Genomic DNA, 19,488 nt, shown 5'->3' with positions numbered 1-19,488 from the left:
CCATCCAACTTTCTCTCACGTCCTCCTTTACTTTTTATCAAATTTACGTCACAGCCTGATGGTCCCCCTGAGCCTCCCCCTGCTCATTTTGCTCTTCCCTGCAGATTTGGGAGCAGTTACTCCATCATCCCTGTGAGCCTTTCTTTCTAAAAGTAAACGAATCCCTTCTTCACAATCCAATCTTTTTTTTTTAATTGAAGTATAGTTGATTTACAATGTTGTGTTAGTTTCTGGTGTACAGCAAAGTGATTCAGTTACACACACACATAGAATCTGTAATTAAAAAAAAAACTCCCTGCAAACAAAAGTCCAGGACCAGATGGCTTCACTGGAGAATTATACCAAACATACAAAGAAAAACTTATACCGATCCTTCTCAAATTCTTCCAAAAGACTGAACAGGAGGGAACACTCCCAAAGTCATTCTATGAAGCCACCATCACCCTGGTATCAAACCCAACAAAGACACTACCAAAAAAGAAAATTACATGCCAATATCTTTGATGAATATACATGCAAAAATTCTCAAAAAAATATTAGCAAACCAAATCCAACAGCACATAAAAAATATCATACATCACAATCAAGTTGGATTTATCTCAGGGTCAGAAGATGATCCACTATCCATTCTTAATTCCTTGAGCTTTCAGCTGCCAATTCAGATCTTGGTGGCATGTGACCCAAATCCTCCCAGACAGAACACTTGATAGTCATGCCTTTCTCAGATTGGGGTTGCTCCACATGTTTGTTCACAATTACAATGGGACAAAAAAGTATCAGAAGGTACCCAAGTGGATCACCTGGGTTACACAAATATTCCTCCCAGTTCCCATTATTTAAAAGCAGCCTTATCACCTGCTGACTGGGGTCAATTACCTCTGAAAATATGGTGATTCCTGTTTTTGCCTGCTGGCCCTTGGGCACAAAGTGACTTAATTTATAGTGAACTGAGACTCTGGCTGTGTCTCTTGACAAGAGTTTGCCCTTTTGGAGGATCAGGACTTAAAACTCTGTAGAAATCAGAGGTGTAGAGAGGGGAATCACAAAATCTCCCAGTGAGTCACTGCAAGTGTTGGTAAATGGAGACATTCATGCTTCTATATCTTGGATTCTGGACCTGTGTTTTTCCTTTTGTGGGCACTGCATCATATGGAGGTCTTTGATTTAATAAATGTATTGCATCCTGACAGATGATACCTCATCCTTTCATAGTGCTTCCTCCGAGCTGGTCTTTCAGCTGCACCTTTAGAAAGCTATTCCTGCTTTCCTGAGGTTGGCTATCATTAGATGACATGACACATGATATAACCAGTAGATTGCATTTTCTTCAGCCTAATCACAAAACTCCTTGGCTACCAAGTGGAGTGTGGCTGTGTTGTGTGGCATTTCATCATCTTTATAAAACAGGTATTCTGTAAGTCTTGGATGCCTGGTGCTGGCTGACACAACACACATACAAAATCGGTATCTATGCCTGTAAGGACAACTGCTGGACCATTGGACCAGGATAAAAATGACCTGATGTAATCAACTTACCACCAAATAGTCTTCTCAGGGAATAGTGCCATATTGGTGGCTCAACACTGGTCTGTGTTCTGATGCACTGGATATTCAGAAGGAGCTCGATTAGCCTTGCTAAGTGGAAGTATATGCTACTGGACCCATACATAATCTCCATCTGTGCTGTCTGAGCCATTTGTTCATGTGCCTATTGTGCTAGTTTTGGCAAAGTCTGGTTTATATCAACTGGCTGAGAGCATTTGTCTACTTGCTTCTTCAGTTCCTCTTCTATTATGGATGGTTTCTGATTAGTCTTAACATGTCTCTTCATGCTTTATGCCTACTCTGGCATGTTTATCTACATGTCTCTACCCAAGACACTTAGGGCAGGAGGGTAGGACCAAGGCAGAAGGAGTGACGGGGTTCCTTATAGAAACTCTTTTGCTATTAGGAGGAAGTTTTCATTTATACTGTGACAGGCAAATAAAATGTTATTATACAGCCTTGTGTCCATGGCCAAATACTAGGAACTTTGAAGGGGTTGGTGCAGGGATGGAGTCAGGTTTTAGCATGAAGCTCATATAATTTGGAAGAGGGGAACCCTTTCTAAGAAAAAAAACCCAGAATAACAAATATGAAATTAGATAAATATATAATTACTTATTTAGGAAAAGAACCTCACCAAATTACTGGGCCTTTGGTAATTCAGATTCTTTTTTGTTTGTTTGTTTCTGGTAATTTTTTAGGCAATTTACCAAAATTCTTCCATTAAGAAAATGTTGAGGGCAGGGGGTATATGAGAAATCTCTGTACCTTCTGCTCAATTTTGCTGTGAACCTAAAGATGCTCTAAAAAATAAACTCTATTTTACAAAAAAGGTTTTCTGTTTGTAACCAGGCTGCCCTCCCTAGCTAGAACACTCTATAGTTTTCATGCATCTTCCAGGACTTATAGAGCCCAAGTCGGCATGTGTAAGGTGCCTAGGTTAGGATTCATTAGCTTCGCAGAATCTACCAGTGGGCTGGTGACACTAACTCAGTCAGCATCATTCAACATCTTGAGCACTCTCTCCTGAAAAGCAATGGTATTTCATCCATTGGTTTCTAGGTAGTATTGTCCTAGTGATTTTTCTTCCTCTTTGGGCTTTTTCCTCTTTAACTTCCTTTATTCAACCATCTAATTTTGGAGTTCTTCAAGGTCTGGTCCTAGGTGTACTTCACTTCTTATTCTATACTCTCATTAGACTTTTATATTGACATTTACTTTTCAGTTACCTCCTATGCACAGATGACTCACAATTTACATCTCCAGACCATATGCTTCTTCTGAGCATTAGATCTAAATGTCCCCTAGATATCTTCCCTGGAATAATTCCAAGTCTTCCCCAAGTCAACATGTTCAAAATGAAATCATAATCTATCTCACCCTTCAAATCGAGTCATCTATAACATTGTCAATTCCAGATAATATAATTTCCACTTCAGTGATCCCATACAGTTATACAAGCCTGAAATCTTATAGTCAAATTTGAGCTTATCTCTTCCTCCCCATTTTATCCAAACAACTAAAAGAAACTGCAAATTTTACATCCTAAATATCTCTCAACCATTTTCATTCTCTCTAACCTTTCCACTACTACCTTAGTCCAGGCTGCCGTCACATAAATTCTGGGCCTTCACAATAGCCTACTAACCAGTATACCTTCATCTATTCTTGCCCTCTTTTTTATCAAATCTATACACAGAAGCCAGAGCGATCGTTTAAAAATGCAAATCTGATTAAATCACATGCTTGCTTAAGTCCGGTCAATGTTTTTCCATTGCATGTAAGATAGAGGATAAATTATTTAGCGAGGCCTACAAAGCTGTGGTGGTCTGACCCTACCCCTCAAGCCTCATCTCACAATGTGTTCTCCTTTCCTTAGTCTACTTAAGCTGTACTGTCTTTCTTCAGGCTCCTTACACACACCATGGTCTTCCTGCCATGTCTTTTGCAAGTGCCAGAACACAATTTCTTCTTTACCCAGGAAACTTCTAATCATTCTTAATATTTCAGTTCAATTGTTCTATCCTAAGGAAATCCTTCCAGACCTCTCTGATTAGCTCTTATAACCTACTAACTATCCTTATAATGATGGCAATTTCACATTTCCATGATTATTTGCTATCTTTCCCACTGTTTGTTAGCTCTATGGCACTAAGGACATTCACGACCTCTTTTACCACTGAGTCTCTGGTGCCTAGCATAGTCCTTGACACCTGACACTCAATGCATATTTATTAATGAATTAATGAAGTTTGTAAGGTACTGTTATTGATAATTTGTTTATACAAGCAACGTGCATTTAAAACACTTATGGGTTACTATCTTGGTAGTTTTTTTCCAAAAAATCTTGCCTTGAGGATAGTTTATCCAACTTGTAAAAGTGGCATTTTTACAGAATGGGGTTCCTAAAGTTTAGCAAAATGTTTATCTGTGTGTACAGAGTGAATACAGGGAGTATGCTGCATGAGCTAAATGTGTTACCTACCAATTTCCCTAATGGTTGTTTCTGATCATAAATGTTGGCTGTCACTTTTGGTCATCTAGTTAGGTTTCTAAGTGTATTTGCTACACACATATCAAGTTGATTAGAGATGATTTGCTGATCTGTTTTACTTTAGATAAATAGAAATCTAGTGTTCCAAAACAGGCAGTTGAATCGATTTGGCAGACTACTAAAAGAATACTTAACACATGTTCTTCAACCCAAGGGTATCCAGTCTGAAGCTATAGCATCAGCCAAATTAAATTCTCAGTGAAAAGCACAGAGGAAGCTGGTTCTATATTGGCTAGATTAGTGTTACATGCAAGACTTACAGAGAAGTGGAGGGTAAGAAAAGAAGTCAGTAAGAGATGAACATGGGCTTGGTGGGTGCAACTGTAGATGGCTATCATGTTCCATGGACTTTAAATACAATATCTCAGCAATCCTTGCAAAAGTCCTACAAAGAGTATTTTTATCCCAGTCTTACAAACAAGGAGGCTGATATTCAGGGATTAACTGATATTCAGGGACCATTTCTAAAATGGTGATATTCAGAGAATATTGGTGATACCCAATTCCTACACTTTATCTTTTGGGCTCAAATATAACTTTTGAAAGAAATACTTCCTTTAACAATGAGGCTTATGATAAGCACTACACTATAATTATCTTATTATTCATCTGCATATCTCAGTTGAGTGCAAGTTTTTCAAAGACTCAGATTATACCTTCTTTATTTACCATTTTATCCCTAGTGGGAACATCTTGGCCTTAAAAGACTGCTGAATAAATGGATGCCCAAGATTATTTGACCTGAAAAAATTAGTTCTGTTTCTGACCCTAAACCATCTTTCTTCTTTCATGTCATGTGTTTTAAAGTGTAGATTTTATTACTATTCTGGTATGGTGACCCAACAGACCAGGACACAATTACCCTTGAAAGATGGCTTGTTATTCACAGTTCCCAAGAAGAGGGGGCCTCATGGGGAAGCACCAGGGTCAGTCAGGAGGCTGAAGGAGTGGAGGAAAATCATGAGCAATAGCCTTTATTGTGGTTTTCTCAAGAAGGCAAGGCAAGGTAGGTTAAGCAGGCTTAGGATTTGCTACCTTGAAAAATTTTGGCAGACTCTGAGGCATAGAGACTGTCCCTAGTTATCTGAGGTGAGTAGGGCAGGGGGATAGTGGTCCTGCATGTGGGAGCCCTGTGAGAGTCAAATAAAGGAAGTGGTTGGGGCATGGGTTCAGATTAGTTGCTTTGCACATGAAAGGCATGCATGCAGGTAAGTCCTTTACTATTTCTAGGAATTAGCTAGCCCTGGAAAGTGCAGTCTCCTCAGGGTCAGTAAGGGCCCTGAGTGTCAAAACAACGGTATAAAATGACATGTTTAATATACCATGTCAAAGGAGTAATTAGTTAAGAGAAAAGAATCAGTGCTGAATTTAAGTTTTTGCACATGAAAATAATATTAAGTTGCTATTATTCAAATACTCAAGGATAGAGAGGGATCTTATAGATCTTCCATTTTACTGTCTTTTGAGAGTACCAAATTTAAATACTTTGAGGAAAATAATTTCCCCTTTCTCACCTGCCTTTAGAATATATTTCAATATATCACAACAACATATTACTCCAATTTATTACATTTAGATGAAGTTTGTATGTAGGTAGGAACCTCAATACTAAGTAAAGAGGGGCTAGACAGAGGTTACGATTGGGAGAAACTGGGTTAGGTAACATTCTAAGAAAGGGTTGTTTTCATTCTAAAGGAGCAGAGCACTGTCAGACTCCTTGCTATGAGGGTCTATGATGAAACACCAAATAATTAAAAAATCAATTATATTAGAAAGCAAATCATTAATAAATATTTATAGCAGTAGATTTCATTGGTCTTTTTCACGACTTGCATTCTCAGTAAAAACATTATTGTCACTAAGCAAATATTTTCATGGTTCACATGATCTGAGAGAAGACTGAGCTCCCTGAAAAATTTAAGCAACGTTTTTCTCTTTATCAGGAAAAAACTCCCTTTTTTTTTCTCTTGGACTTAGTTGAAAAGCATGTATTTGTGTGGCCATGCATGCATGAGTTTGTATGTCTTGGCGGATGAGGCAAACATAAGACAATTCCTCGGATTTATATTTTTTAGTTGTTTCTTGTACTTCAGAGGGAAATATGCTAAACTGAGTTGTTGACCATTTTTGATATTTCAAAAAATGCATTCCAGGTGGAAACTTGCAGGGAAGAATTTTAGGCTGACACAGTTGGAAATGTTTAAACACTCAACACAATGAAGTTCACAATGGAAAATCTGACAAAACTTTTATATTATTTGCAACGTGAGGTTCCACTGAAATTACCAAACAGGCAGCAAGTGCCATAATAAAAGCAGCTTCTGGAAATTGTGGGGGAAAAACCTGTAGCTTATTTTAGAGAATTAGTTTTCTAATCGTGTATTCCTAACTCAAGGGAGAACCTGGTGGTAACAGAATGTTCCTCTATTGTAGTCTATCCATTTAGTTTTCAAATAGTCGTGCTAGTTTAGCATTGTGTTTAAGGCTTGGAGTGGGGTGGTTTTTGTTGCAAAGGAAAAATGTAACATAAAGAGCCCCTTTTAGCAATCTAGGTTCCATGTCTTTGAGTTAGATGGCAGATGATGAATGTTTGATTTGTTTTCGCAGATAGTGGCCTAAAAAGCAAATCAAAAAATGAGTTCCCAGGATGAAAAAAGAGGAAAGCGAAACATGAGCCTTTTTGGTATTTTTGTTCCATATAAGAAAGGAGATTTCCAAAAGGCAATAAAATAACAAAAGAACCATTCCAAGCATTGTTGATGCCTTAAGTTGAGGGTATGCGAGCATACAGCCAGCAAAAACTCACTTTTAAAAACATTAAATCATCATACAAAAGGCCTGGAAATATCTACCAAAGATCTAATGCATCTCAGGCAGATTTATCATTCATTTATTTAAAAAATATTTATTGAAAGATTGCTGTGCACCAAATCCTGTTCTGAGGTACACAATGGTGAACAAAAATAGAACACATGCTGTAATGGCATACATTTAAAGATCTCTCTCTATCTCCTTTGATGGAAACTTAACCAGCTTTAGCATCACACCATTTTGTAATGTGGGTATTTACTTCTTTATGCTTCCTTTCTTTAGGTCAAGTTTGTGTGTGTGTGTGTGTGTGTGTGTGTGTGTGTGTGTGTGTGTGAACATATGGATACATCTGCCTGGGGTGATGCAAGGGGTTTTATTTAATAGCTATAAAATTTGAAGCTACATCTAACTAAAAGACAAAAATTGCATTTAAAGACAAAATATATGACAAATAATGTCTGGTTCAGTAAGTACTGGATTTTCTTCCTCTTTATCAGATCTTTTATTCTTTACCCTCCATTTTCATGATTGTGCTTTTCTATACTTCAGTGTTCTCAAATATGACTACACATTGGAATCACCTGGGGAGATTTAAAAATTATTGATTCTTGGGTCTAACACCTGCCATCCTGAAAATTCTATTTAATTTGTGTATTGGTCAGTGTTCTCCAGAGAAACAGAACCAATAATGTGTGTGTGTGTGTGTGTGTGTGTGTGTGTGTGTGTGTATAATTTATTCTGAGGAATTGGCTCACATGATTAAGGAGACTGAGAGGTCTCATGATCTGCCATCTGCAAGCTGGAGACCTAGTGGTGTAATTCCAGTCTGAGTGTGAAGACCTGGAAACCAGGAAAGCCAAGGATATAAATCTCCATCCAAGGGCAGGAAAGGACTGAGGTCCCAGCTCAAGATAGCAGACAGGAAGGGAAGGAATACTCCCTTCATCTGCATTTTGTTCTATTCAGGCCCTCAATGGATTGGATGTTGCCCACCCACATTGGGGAGGGCAATCTACTTTACTGAGTCCACCTATTCAAATGCTAATCTCATCCAGAAACACCCTCATAGACACACCCAGAAATAATGTTGAATCTGGGCTCTCCATGGCCCAGTCAATATGACACATAAAATTAACCATCACAATTGGTCTGGGGTACAACCTATACATGAGGAATTATAAAAGTTCTGCTAATAAATCTCACGTTTAGCCAAGGTTGAAATTCACTGTTCTGAAACTCTGGTTCTCAAAGTGTGATCCCTGTAGGCTCACCATCTCTTGGGAACTTGCTAGAAATGGAAATTCTAGGGTCTCACTCCAGACCTACTAAATCAGAAACTCTGGTGATAGGCCCTGCAATCTGTCTTTTATCAAACCTTCTAGGTGATTGTGAAGGATGTGAATGTTTGAGAAACACTGAGTGGGGCTGGAAATTAATTTGTATTTCTAATCAGTTCCCAGGTGATGCTGATTCTATCTACTAGTCCAGAGACAACACTGAGAACTACTGCTCTAAACCCAACTCCCATCTGATTCTTTCAGGATATATCTGCTCACACTTGATGGAATGGATTTCTCAGGAAAAAAAAAAGCTACATCTGATAGATTTAGCTAATGCACAAAATCAGTGTTTTATTTCCAATGATATTCTCTTATCTGATGGATTACTAAGGGGAGGGAGGGAGTTTAGCTTAGGAATCAAGTTTAAAATTTTCCATGTGTTTCCTACAATCACAGACACTTGACTTGGAATATAAGTTGGTTCAGTTGTTCCCTTGCAGGCAGGAATAAATATCCAGGTGTTGGAGTCACAAAAAATGCACCTGACTCGGAGCCAGCTTTTGTGTTTGGCTTCGAGGTAACTTCCAACTTTTGCCAGATATGCTGACCACCTGTGAAATATTTGATCAATCTGCTGATCCAGCTGCAGCCTCTCTGTGCTGTAAATTCCAGCTCTCCTATGGGATGAGAGGGTGCTTGGCGGCATAACAGTCTAACATGGGCCAAGTCAGAAGGAGGGAGTTGACTCAGGTCTGGCTGGAAAAGTAATTTGTTTGCCCCTATTGTCTCTACAACCAAAGCACATGTTTCAGTACTACCTTATTACATCAGTGGTATAGCCCTTTGTTCATGTGATATCAGGTCAGACTGCTGGTGTAACTGACTCACATTCAAATGTCTCAGATTAATGCACCAGGATTATTTCCCCTTTACACTTTTTAGGGCCTGACTGCTAGAGTGCATGTCTGTGGAATTTGACAATACCTGCTGTTGGCCCAGAAAAGGTCATACGACTTCCCATTTGTCTCACAGATTGTGGAACTGAATATGGGCCAAGAGAGAACATATGAAATTGTTCTGAGATCAGTTAAGAAAAAAAGCCACTCCTGAAGAGAATAGAAACGTGAAGAATTTTAGAGAAGTAAATGATTAAAGACATCAACAAGCCTAGGGAATCTGAAACATGTCTGATCATCAGAATCACCCAGAAGATGTAAAAGGAGAGATACTGGGGCCCAAGAAGAGATTTCCCTCTGGGTGAGCCTAGAATAGATCCAAGTTATTCTGATGATTCTGTCCCAGATCTCTCTATCCTCTGTTATCCCACTACCACTTTGAGATCCACTGGCCTAGACCACCCCTCTCTGAAGGCCAAGTGATCTTGCAAAGTAAATTCTTTTTTCTACCACATTCAGTCTCTTAAAAGTGTAATGATTCTGGATAAAGTATAAAGTCAAGTTAATCAACAAATTTCTATGAGTTGAGACTATGATTCTAGCCTGTCTTAGCCACTGACTAGCTCTATGACTTGGTTTATGACTTAACCTCTTTCCTCCCTGGTAAAATAGGAATAGTAATTCCATAGGATAATGTAAGGATAAAATTATATAAAGACTATAAAAATATTTTGAATATTTTATATTTTGTATATTGTACAATATACATTTAAAATATTTGTTATTAATAATAGTATAATGTTTACTAAGCCTGAAAAATGAGGTTCACATTACTTACCATGTTGGGAGATATTAAAAGAAATGAGTTTTAGAAATCTTGATTTAGAGCAGTGAACAAAGCAAAATTTATGAAATAAAAGACAAAGCTCAAAACAAACATTTGGCTAATAAGAGGTGGTATGTAAATATTATGTGATTGTTTATTAATTCAACAAATATTTGCATATTGAGTTCCTAATATGTGCCAGACATCTACTGATATCACCAATTAGTGACAAAACAAGTTTTGACATTGGCCACCCATTACCAAAGGAACAACTGAAAAACAACCTAATTAAAGATCTGTTAGTTTTATACTTTTTAAAGGAGAAATTCCAAATTGCTCAGCATGGCATACAAGGAATCTCACAATCTGGGCCCTACCTTTTTCAAAGTCATGCATCACAGGAAGGGACTATGCTCAAGTCACACTGACTTTTTTACTTCTAATTGGATAAGACGTCACCTCAGGATTTGGATCATTTGCTGGAAGATGAATTCCTATTCATTTCCCTACAAAGATGTATCAAGTGCTCAGTTTTAAGTTCTTGCAAAGAAATTTGTATATCTGAAATGCAGTTGAAGTTTGAGGATCCTTCCAAGCAGCTCCATGAACCCTGTTTATCAGTTAGGAAAGCAAGTCAAAGGCATACCATGTTCACACCCAGCTCAAATGCAACCTTGTCTCTGAAGCCTTTTCTTTAGGCAGTTAGTCCTCCCTAAGCCCCTATTCATATTGCTGTTAGAGAAAATATGATATTGTTTAGTGTTGTCTGTTTATATTTCTCTTCTCTTTTAACCATAAACTGAGAAGCAAGACTCTCACATAATCATCTTTCTGTCATAAATGTTTATTGCTATTCTACTACATAATAGGGGCTGAATAAATATGTGAGAAAGGAAGGGAAGAGGAATGAGAGAAAGGAAAGAAAACAGGTATCTTATAGCCAAATACCCCCTTGTACCTCACACTGTGGATTTTGTAATAGTCAGCCAGGTGTTCCAAATGATGAGGCTGTGAAAATTAAGTATGTTTAGAGATAAATAGACTTTTCCTCAGAAAATCAAAGAAGAAAAGGTGAAGTCAGGTGACACACCGAGTCTGAGGTCAGCACTGTGAACTTTTTGGGCCTGGAGCCAGAAAGGGAGTTGAGACAGACCCTGCTGGCTTCCAGGTGTAATTGTGTTTATACCCATTAAGATTATTGTGTTGACAGTACACAGGAGAGATAGTCAGACTCTAAGCAGTTTCTAAATCTTGTCCTGGGAATTCCTAAGAGAAAACTGTGGGCACTGATCCTGGAAGGTGATAGATGGAAAATGTTAGTAGATGCTTTTAGTTTCCTGATTCAGAACAATAGAGAGTCTGTATGGGGGCTCAGCATCCCTGGAGGTGGTCCCCCCCACCAGAATGTTTTTTTATGTCAAGAAGTCTGAATTGCTAAGATATTTGAGGTTCTTTCCTAGAATGACTATCCTACTAGCATTACATTGAGATAAAATCGAAAAGCTTGCAGTGGAATTTCTCTCTTGCAGTCCAAATTTCATTGTTATCTTCAAAAAAACTTCAGTCCAGAGGTGACTGCTGGTGTGCTAGAGGCCATGCTAATGTTCACCTACTGTAAAGGAGTAAAGATTTATTATGCTTAGTAGTACCCATTACTACTAGCAAAAACTTGCTCATAGTATGTAGGTATATAAAGCAAATTAAGTACTTGTTCATGAAATTGTCATTTTTTAAACAAGTATTTATTGATTCCTCTTCTTACCCAGGCACTGTTCTGTGCCCTTTGTGTATGTCTGTGAACAAGATAGATATATTAATAGTATCTACCCTTATGAAGCTTACATACTCGTAGGGTAGATAGACCATAAACAAATAATTGTCGAAAAATAGGAATAACTTCATAGCAAGTGACTTACTAAGCAACTCTTGATAGGATAGTCAGGGAGAATGTCTCTGAAGAAAAGTAAAAAGAGATATTTGAAATGAAGCCTGAATAATGAGAAAGTGTTATATACACAAAGACCTGGCGAGAGGATGTCCCAAGTAAAGGGGACATCAAGTACACAGTTCCTAAGGCAAGAAGGAGTTCTGCCGGTCTGGAGGACAGAAAAATAATCAGTGAGGAAGGCGGAGAAAGGTAGAAAAGAAAGGGACCACGTAGGACCTTTGTAGATAGTGACAGAGACTTGGAATCAATTTTATGATCTATGGATTTTAAGCAAACTATTGCTATGAAATTATTTATATTAATGAATTGCACTTCGCCTTCAACAAAAAATGAAACGAAAATAAAAATTAATTGTTGCTAAGAGGGAACAGAGGATTTCACTGTGGAGGGATTTTGAGTTGCAACTTGAAGAAAGTGTAAGGGTTCAGCAGGTGAATGAAAAGGAGAAAAGGCCATTCAGCTTTGAAGACATGTGTAAGCCAAGCCACAAAAGCATGTGGTTGAATAGATGTCTAATATGAATGGGAGGTACATACCAGAAGTGGCTGCAAAAAATGTGGGTTTAGGTAATGATAAACTGCTCACAGGTATTGAGTCCTTGTCATGTGCCAGGGCTTGGGCTTAACTGTTTACTTCGGTTGATAGCAAACCCACTGTATTTCCTGAGTACATTCATTCTCCCATTCCCTGAGTATTTTCACATAACCTCCTGCCTCAGACTTTTAACATATCCTTCCCCCTCTGACTCATAACTGAAGATCTTGTTCCTTATATTAATAAGAAAATGGAAGGAATCAGAATTAACCATCAGATCTACTAACTTCCTTCCATTTATGCCCACACACTACACCTTCCTGATTTTTATTTTGGATGACAGGGACTTGTCTGTCCCTGTTCCAATCTAACATTAACCTTTGTATTTGTGCCCTGGATCCCATCTCCTTTTATTTTTCAAGGACTTGCTTCAGTTATTATCCCTTGTTTTAATTCATTCAATTATTGTTGCTATATTCTATCATTTCCTTCATTATAAAATCATGGAGTAATCTGTCTAATTAAAAAAAGCAAATGAAAAATAAAAAACTTTCTTAACCACTTCCCTTCTAGGTTATACTCCATTTCTCTGCTTCCCTTTGGAGCAAAACTTATGGAAGGTGTGTCCAGTCACTACCCAGCTCCCTTTTCTCTTAAAACCACATAAGTCAAGCTTTCATCCCCACACTGTTGAAACCACCCAAGGTCACTCATGATCTCTATGTGGCAAAAAAGCTCATCATCAATTCTCTTATTCAACTTTTCAATTACATTTAACACAGTCGGTAACTCTTTGAAGCTCTTTGTTCAACTGACTTCTAAGACTCCACCTTCACCTAATTTTCCTCAAGTCTCATTGGTTAGTGCTTTTAACTCTCTGGATATAGAGCCTCATCATTTCCCCAAATCGGAATGTTACAAGGCTCAGTCCTTGGACTTTTGTCCTCTCAGTCTATACTCACTTCCTAGGTAATATTTTTTCCCATGACTTAAATAACATACATTTGCTAATGGATTCCAAATTTACATATCCTCCCTATCCTGCAATCCATCTGCCTTCTTTTTTTTTTTTTTTAAAACATCTTTATTGGAGTATAATTGCTTTACAAACTTGTTAGTTTCTGCTGTATAACAAAGTGAATCAGCTATACGCATGCATATATCCCCATATCCCCTCCCTCTTGCATCTCCCTCCCACCCTCCCTATCCCACCCCTCTAGGTGGTCACAAAGCACGGAGCTGATCTCCCTGTGCTATGTGGCTGCTTCCCACTAGCCATCCATTTTACATTTGGTACTGTGTATATGTCAATGTTACTCTCTCACTTCGTCCCAGCTTACCCTTCCCCCTCCCCGTGTCCTCAAGTCCATTCTCTACATCTGCATCTTTATTCCTGTCCTGCCCCTAAGTTCATCAGAACCATGCTTTTTTTTTTTTTTAGATTCCATATATATGTGTAAGCATACAGTATCTGTTTTTCTCTTTCTGACTTACTTCACCCTGTATGACAGACTCTAGGTCCATCCACCTCACTACAAATAACTCAATTTCGTTTCTTTTTATGGCCAAGTAATATTCCATTGTATATACGTGCCACATCTTCTTTATCCATTCATCTGTCAATGGACACTTAGGTTACTTCCATGTCCTGGGTAGTGTAAATAGAGCTGCAATGAACATTGTGGTACATGACTCTTTTTGATTATGATTTTCTCAGGGTATATGCCCAGTAGTGGGATTGCTGGGACATATGGTAGTTCTATTTTTAGTTAAGGAACCTCCATACTGTTCTCCATAGTGGCTGTATCAATTTACATTCCCACCAACAGTGCAAGAGGGTTCCCTTTTCTCCACACCCTCTCCAGAATTTATGGTTTGTAGATTTTTTGATGATGGCCATTCTGACTGGTGTGAGGTGATACCTCATTGTAGTTTTGATTTGCATTTCTCTAATGATTAGTGTTGTTGAGCATCCTTTCATGTGTTTGTTGGCAATCTGTATATCTTCTTTGGAGAAATGTCTATTTAGGTCTTCTGCCCATTTTTGGATTGGGTTGTTTGTTTTTTTGATATTGAGGTGCATGAGCTGCTTATAAATTTTGGAGATTAATCCTTTCTCAGTTGCTTCGTTTGCACATATTTTCTCCCATTCTGAGGGTTGTCTTTTCGTCTTGTTGATGGTTTCCTTTGCTGTGCGAAAGCTTTTAAGTTTCATTAGGTCCCATTTGTTTATTTTTGTTTTTATTTCCATTTCTCTAGGAGGTGGGTCAAAAAGGATCTTGCTGTGATGTATGTCACAGAGTGTCTGCCTATGTTTTCCTCTAAGAGTTTTATAGTGTCTGGCCTTACATTTAGGTCTTAAATCCATTTTGAGTTTATTTTTGTGTATGGTGTTAGGAGGTGTCCTAATTTCATTCTTTTACATGTAGCTGTCCAGTTTTCCCAGCATCACTTATTGAAGAGGCTTTCTTTTCTCCTTTGTATACTCTTGCCCCCTTTATCAAACATAAGGTGATGATATGTGCATGGGTTTATCTCTGGGCTTTCTATCCTGTTCCATTGATCTATATTTCTGTTTTTGTGCCAGTACCATACCGTCTTGATTACTGTCGCTTTGTAGTATAGTCTGAGTCTGGGAGCCTGATTCCTCCAGCTCCGTTTATCTTTCTTTTTCAAGATTGCTTTGGCTATTCGGGGTCTTTTGTGTTTCCATGCAAATTGTGAAATTTTTTGTTCTAGTTCTGTGAAAAATGCCATTGGTAATTTGATAGGGATTGCATTGACTCTGTAGATTGCTTTGGGTAGTATAGTCATTTTCACAGTACTGATTCTTCCAATCCAAGAACATGGTATATCTCTCCATCTGTTTGTATCATCTTTAATTACTTTCATCAGTGTCTTGTAGATTTCTGCATACAGGTCTTTTGTCTCCTTAGGTAGGTTTATTCCTAGGTATTTTATTCTTTTTGTTGCAGTGGTAAATGGGAGTGTTTCCTTAATTTCTCTTTCAGATTTTTCATCATTAGTGTATAGGAATGCAAGAGATTTCTGTGCATTAATTTTGTATCCCGCTACTCTATCAAATTCATTGATTAGCTCTAATAGTTTGTATGTTATTTGCTGCTTTCCCCTTGCTGCTTTCAATATTTTTTCTTCGTATTTAATTTTTGATAGTTTCATTAATATGTGTCTTGGTGTGTTTCTCTTTGGGTTTATCCTGTATGGTACTGTGTTTCCTGGACTTGATTGACTATTTCCTTTCCCACGTTAGGGAAGTTTTCGACTATAATCTCTTCAAATATTTTCTCAACCCCCCTTTTCTTTCTCTTCTTCTTCTGGGACCGCTATACTTCGAATGTTGGTTCGTTTAATGTTGTCCCAGAGGTCTCTTGAGACTGTCCTCAATTCTTTTCATTGTTTTTTCTTTTCTGCTCTCTGGCAGTTATTTCCACCATTTTATCTTCCAGCTCACTTATCTGTTCTTCTGCCTCAGTTATTCTGCTACTGGTTCCTTCTAGAATATTTTTAATTTCAGTAATTGTGTTGTTCATCTCTGTTTGTTTGCTCTTTAGTTCTTCTAGATCCTTGGTAAGTGTTTCTTGCATTTTCTCTATTCTGTCTCCCAGATTTCGGATCATCTTTACTATCAATACTCTGAACTCTTTTTCAGTTAGGTTGCCTATTTCGTCTTCATTTATTTGGTCTTGTAGGTTTTTACCTTGCTCCTTCATCTGTAACATATTTTTCCGTGGTTTCATCTTTTTTTTTGTTTGTTTGTTTCCTCTTTTTGATAGGTGGTGCTGTATTCCTGTCTTACTGGTTGTTTGGCCTGAGACGTCCAGCACTGGAGTTTGCAGGCAGTTGGATAGATCCAGGTCTTGGTGCTGAGATGAAGACCTCCGGGAGGCCTTACTCCGATTAATATTCCCTGGGGTCTGAGGTTCTCTGTTAGTCCAGTGGTTTGGACTCAGAGCTTCCACCATAGGAGCTTGGTCCCGACCTCTGGCCTGAGAACCAACATCTTGCAAGCATATGTCAGCATGTTGAGGATTTTCCTTCTGACAGTGAGGACAGAAATATGTCATTCTCTTATTCTCCCCTAAGCGACACACAGTTATTTTGCAGCAGCACTGACCACAATTAGGACGCTTGTAAACCTTATAGTGGTTAGAGACAGCAGATCCTGCTTTGTGGCACCTGTAAAAAAGAAGGCTGAAATCACGTATCATTTTCACAAGGTGATGTGTCTGTTCATGTGTTAACTGACAAACTTTAACAGCAGGATGGAGACCACTGTCAAAGAGAGCTTCATTTTTGATGATGTTTCCCACCCCGGGCAACACTTTCTGATCCATTAACACGTCACATAGCATCCGTCCTCTCTGCTTTTTCACTTCACTTTCTGCTCTTGAGAAACTAAAGTTAGGTGAACATGCATCTAATTCTTCCATCATTCTTATTCTCTGTTGGCTTTCTGCTGAGTTTCTGATTTCTACTGATGAGTCAAAGAAACAAATCAGATCTTTGGTGAGCTGTACTTCAAAAACAGGAGAAAGTCCATTTTTATTTTTAGACTTAACTGGATTAATCACGAGGGAGCCTTTCATTCCAAAATGAATCCATAAAGCTTTTGGCCCAAAGTACATAAAGAGCTCCTTCCCCAAAGTTTCCACGCCACTGTAAATGTGTCCATTAAACAGTCTCAAGAAATTCTGGCTGTAGTCTTTATTATTATTCAGTGCAGCAGCCTGTGAGGAGCCTGCAGCCCCAGAGGCTGAGGGCGGCGAGCCGGGCACCCCTGGGCTCTGCAGCGCTCGGCCCCGCATGTCCGTCACCGCCTGGCCCCGGCGCACTCGCGCCCGAATCTTCTCTCCATTGAGAGTACAGCCCGGTCCTTCCACCATCTCTCGGGCCGCCCTGTGCCCCACTAGGCTGCACGGCCCTGCTGAAAAAACTGCCGCGCAACCTCACCTCTGCGCGGGCACGTACCTCGGCCCCGAGGAGATTCAAATCTCCCATCTGCCTTCTTAACATCTCAGGAATCTTATGCTCGTCTCATCATTTCTCTTAATTATACAATATGTATCACAATTGTAATATTTCTGCCTCTAAACTGACTCCAATCATATTTTACTCCCTGTGTTCCACATGTAAAATAATCATTATATCCTTTAAATATTATTTTCACAATTGTACTGAGATGCTATTTTTCTTAATCATGCTTTTTCTCTCACAGTTTTATAGTGGAGTTTTCCAGAGGCTGTGTGGAAAATATAAAGTTATTGCTTTTACAGTTAATGGAATATGTGTTTGTGTATTATTGTATTTTAAAAATGTCTCAGTTTTGAATGATAAGGAAAGGTGTCGGACATTTCCTCAAAGGTCAAAATTAGAGTTATCATATGACCCAGAAATTGTACTCCTAGTTTCATACCCAAGAGAAATAAAAACATATCATATGAAAATACAAAAATATGTACACAAATGTTCATAGCAGCATTATTTATGATAGCCAAAGGTGGAAACAACCCAAATGTCCATCAACTGATGAACGGATACACTAAATGCAGTATATCCATACAATGGACTATTATTTAGCAATAAAAAGAATAAAGTACTGATACATGCTACAGCATGGTTGAAACTTGAAACATTTTAAGTGAAAGAAGCCAATCACAGAAGATCACATATTGCAAGATCCAATTTATATAAAATATTCAGATATCCAGAATAGCCAGATTTGTAAAGATAAAAAGTAGGTTAGTGGTTGGGTGGGAGGGATGAGAAGTGACTGATAATGGATACAAGTTTATTTTGAGGGTGATGAAAATATTTTTAAATTAGGTGTAGTGACTGCACAACTCTGAATATTCAAAAACCACTTAACTGTATACTTTAAATGGGTGAATTTTGTGGTATGTGAATTAAATCTCAATAAAGGTTTTTTTTTCAACAAAGGTTTAAAAATTTTTTCAGTCTGGATTTTTAATGTGGTAGAAAGATAAAACCCACACAAACAAAACCTCTGAGACTTTAAATAATTTTTCAGACAAAGTTTTAAAAGTTTGATAACCTCTGTCCTAATACAAATAAGAATCTCTTAACTGGTTTTGATGTTTTTATTCTAACTAACTCCCTGATGGTCTACCTTCATAAAGTGTTAACCAGAGCAATCTTTTAAAAATATTAGATCATACTATTCACCTATTTAAAAATCTTTCAGAAACTTTCTATGAGTTAGAACAAATCTTATAGCCCTCATCATGACCTACAATGTCTTACATATCCCATTTCCTATTACCTTCTCAATCGTATCTTTACCAATAGCTGTGTTCTAGACATTTTGGCATTACTACTGTGTCACATATATATCAAACATGATCTCACCCCAAGACCTTAGAATTTTCTGTTTTCTCTGCCTGGTTCCTCCCAAGATTTTACTTGAGTCACCTCTTTACTTTATTCGGGCTACTGCTCAAATGCCACTTCCTCATATAGTCCTTTCTTTCTCCTCCTATCCAAAACAACACCTTCTACCCCCATTGTAGCCTCCATTTCTCTTGATTTCCTTTCTCTGTCCTTTTGAATTGCCCATGAGCACAGCAGGTCATAATTATCAAAGAAATTAACCTATCCCGCAGCCTACCCTCAGCATCCCCAAACAATGACTGATGGAGTTGATGTAAAAATACTCCAGCTCTCTAGAGTCCTACGTGGGATTGTTCTGGAGACATAATATTCTTCACTGACACCCTTAGTTTCCCAGAGGAATTATCCTCTAGTTACCCAGGGTGGTGACTTACTCGACAACACACACTTTGTTGGCTGCTTTTCCTTTGCAGTTCATTTTCCTACTTGCTTAAGGATATATCCTGGTATTGCCTCCTAAATGCACTACTTGCATTCAAATATTTGTCTCTTATGACTTGATATTATGTTTATTATGTTTCTTTATATTTATTGTTTTATTTTCTCTTTCACCCACTAAAATGTAAATACTAAAAAGGTGAGGCTCTTGTTTTGTTCACTGGGCTCATAGTGCCTAAAACAATGCCTTGTATAACTTCTGCATTCAATAAATATTTATTGAATGT

General features: G+C 38.1%; 1 protein-coding gene across 1 annotated transcript in view; it reads right to left on the bottom strand.

The window, feature by feature from the left end:
* Window positions 1-17,298, bottom strand: part of LOC133092964 (endonuclease 8-like 3) — a 34,916-nt gene extending 17,618 nt beyond the window's left edge. The window contains exon 1 of the mRNA XM_061192718.1: window positions 16,395-17,298. Within this exon, the coding sequence (XP_061048701.1) occupies window positions 16,395-17,298 (904 nt within the window). The remainder of the gene's footprint in view (window positions 1-16,394) is intronic.
* Window positions 17,299-19,488: the final 2,190 nt, after the last annotated feature.

This window comes from Eubalaena glacialis, chromosome 6 (assembly GCF_028564815.1).
Source record: "Eubalaena glacialis isolate mEubGla1 chromosome 6, mEubGla1.1.hap2.+ XY, whole genome shotgun sequence".
NCBI lineage: Eukaryota > Metazoa > Chordata > Mammalia > Artiodactyla > Balaenidae > Eubalaena > Eubalaena glacialis.
This window is presented reverse-complemented; position numbering and strand designations above follow the sequence as displayed.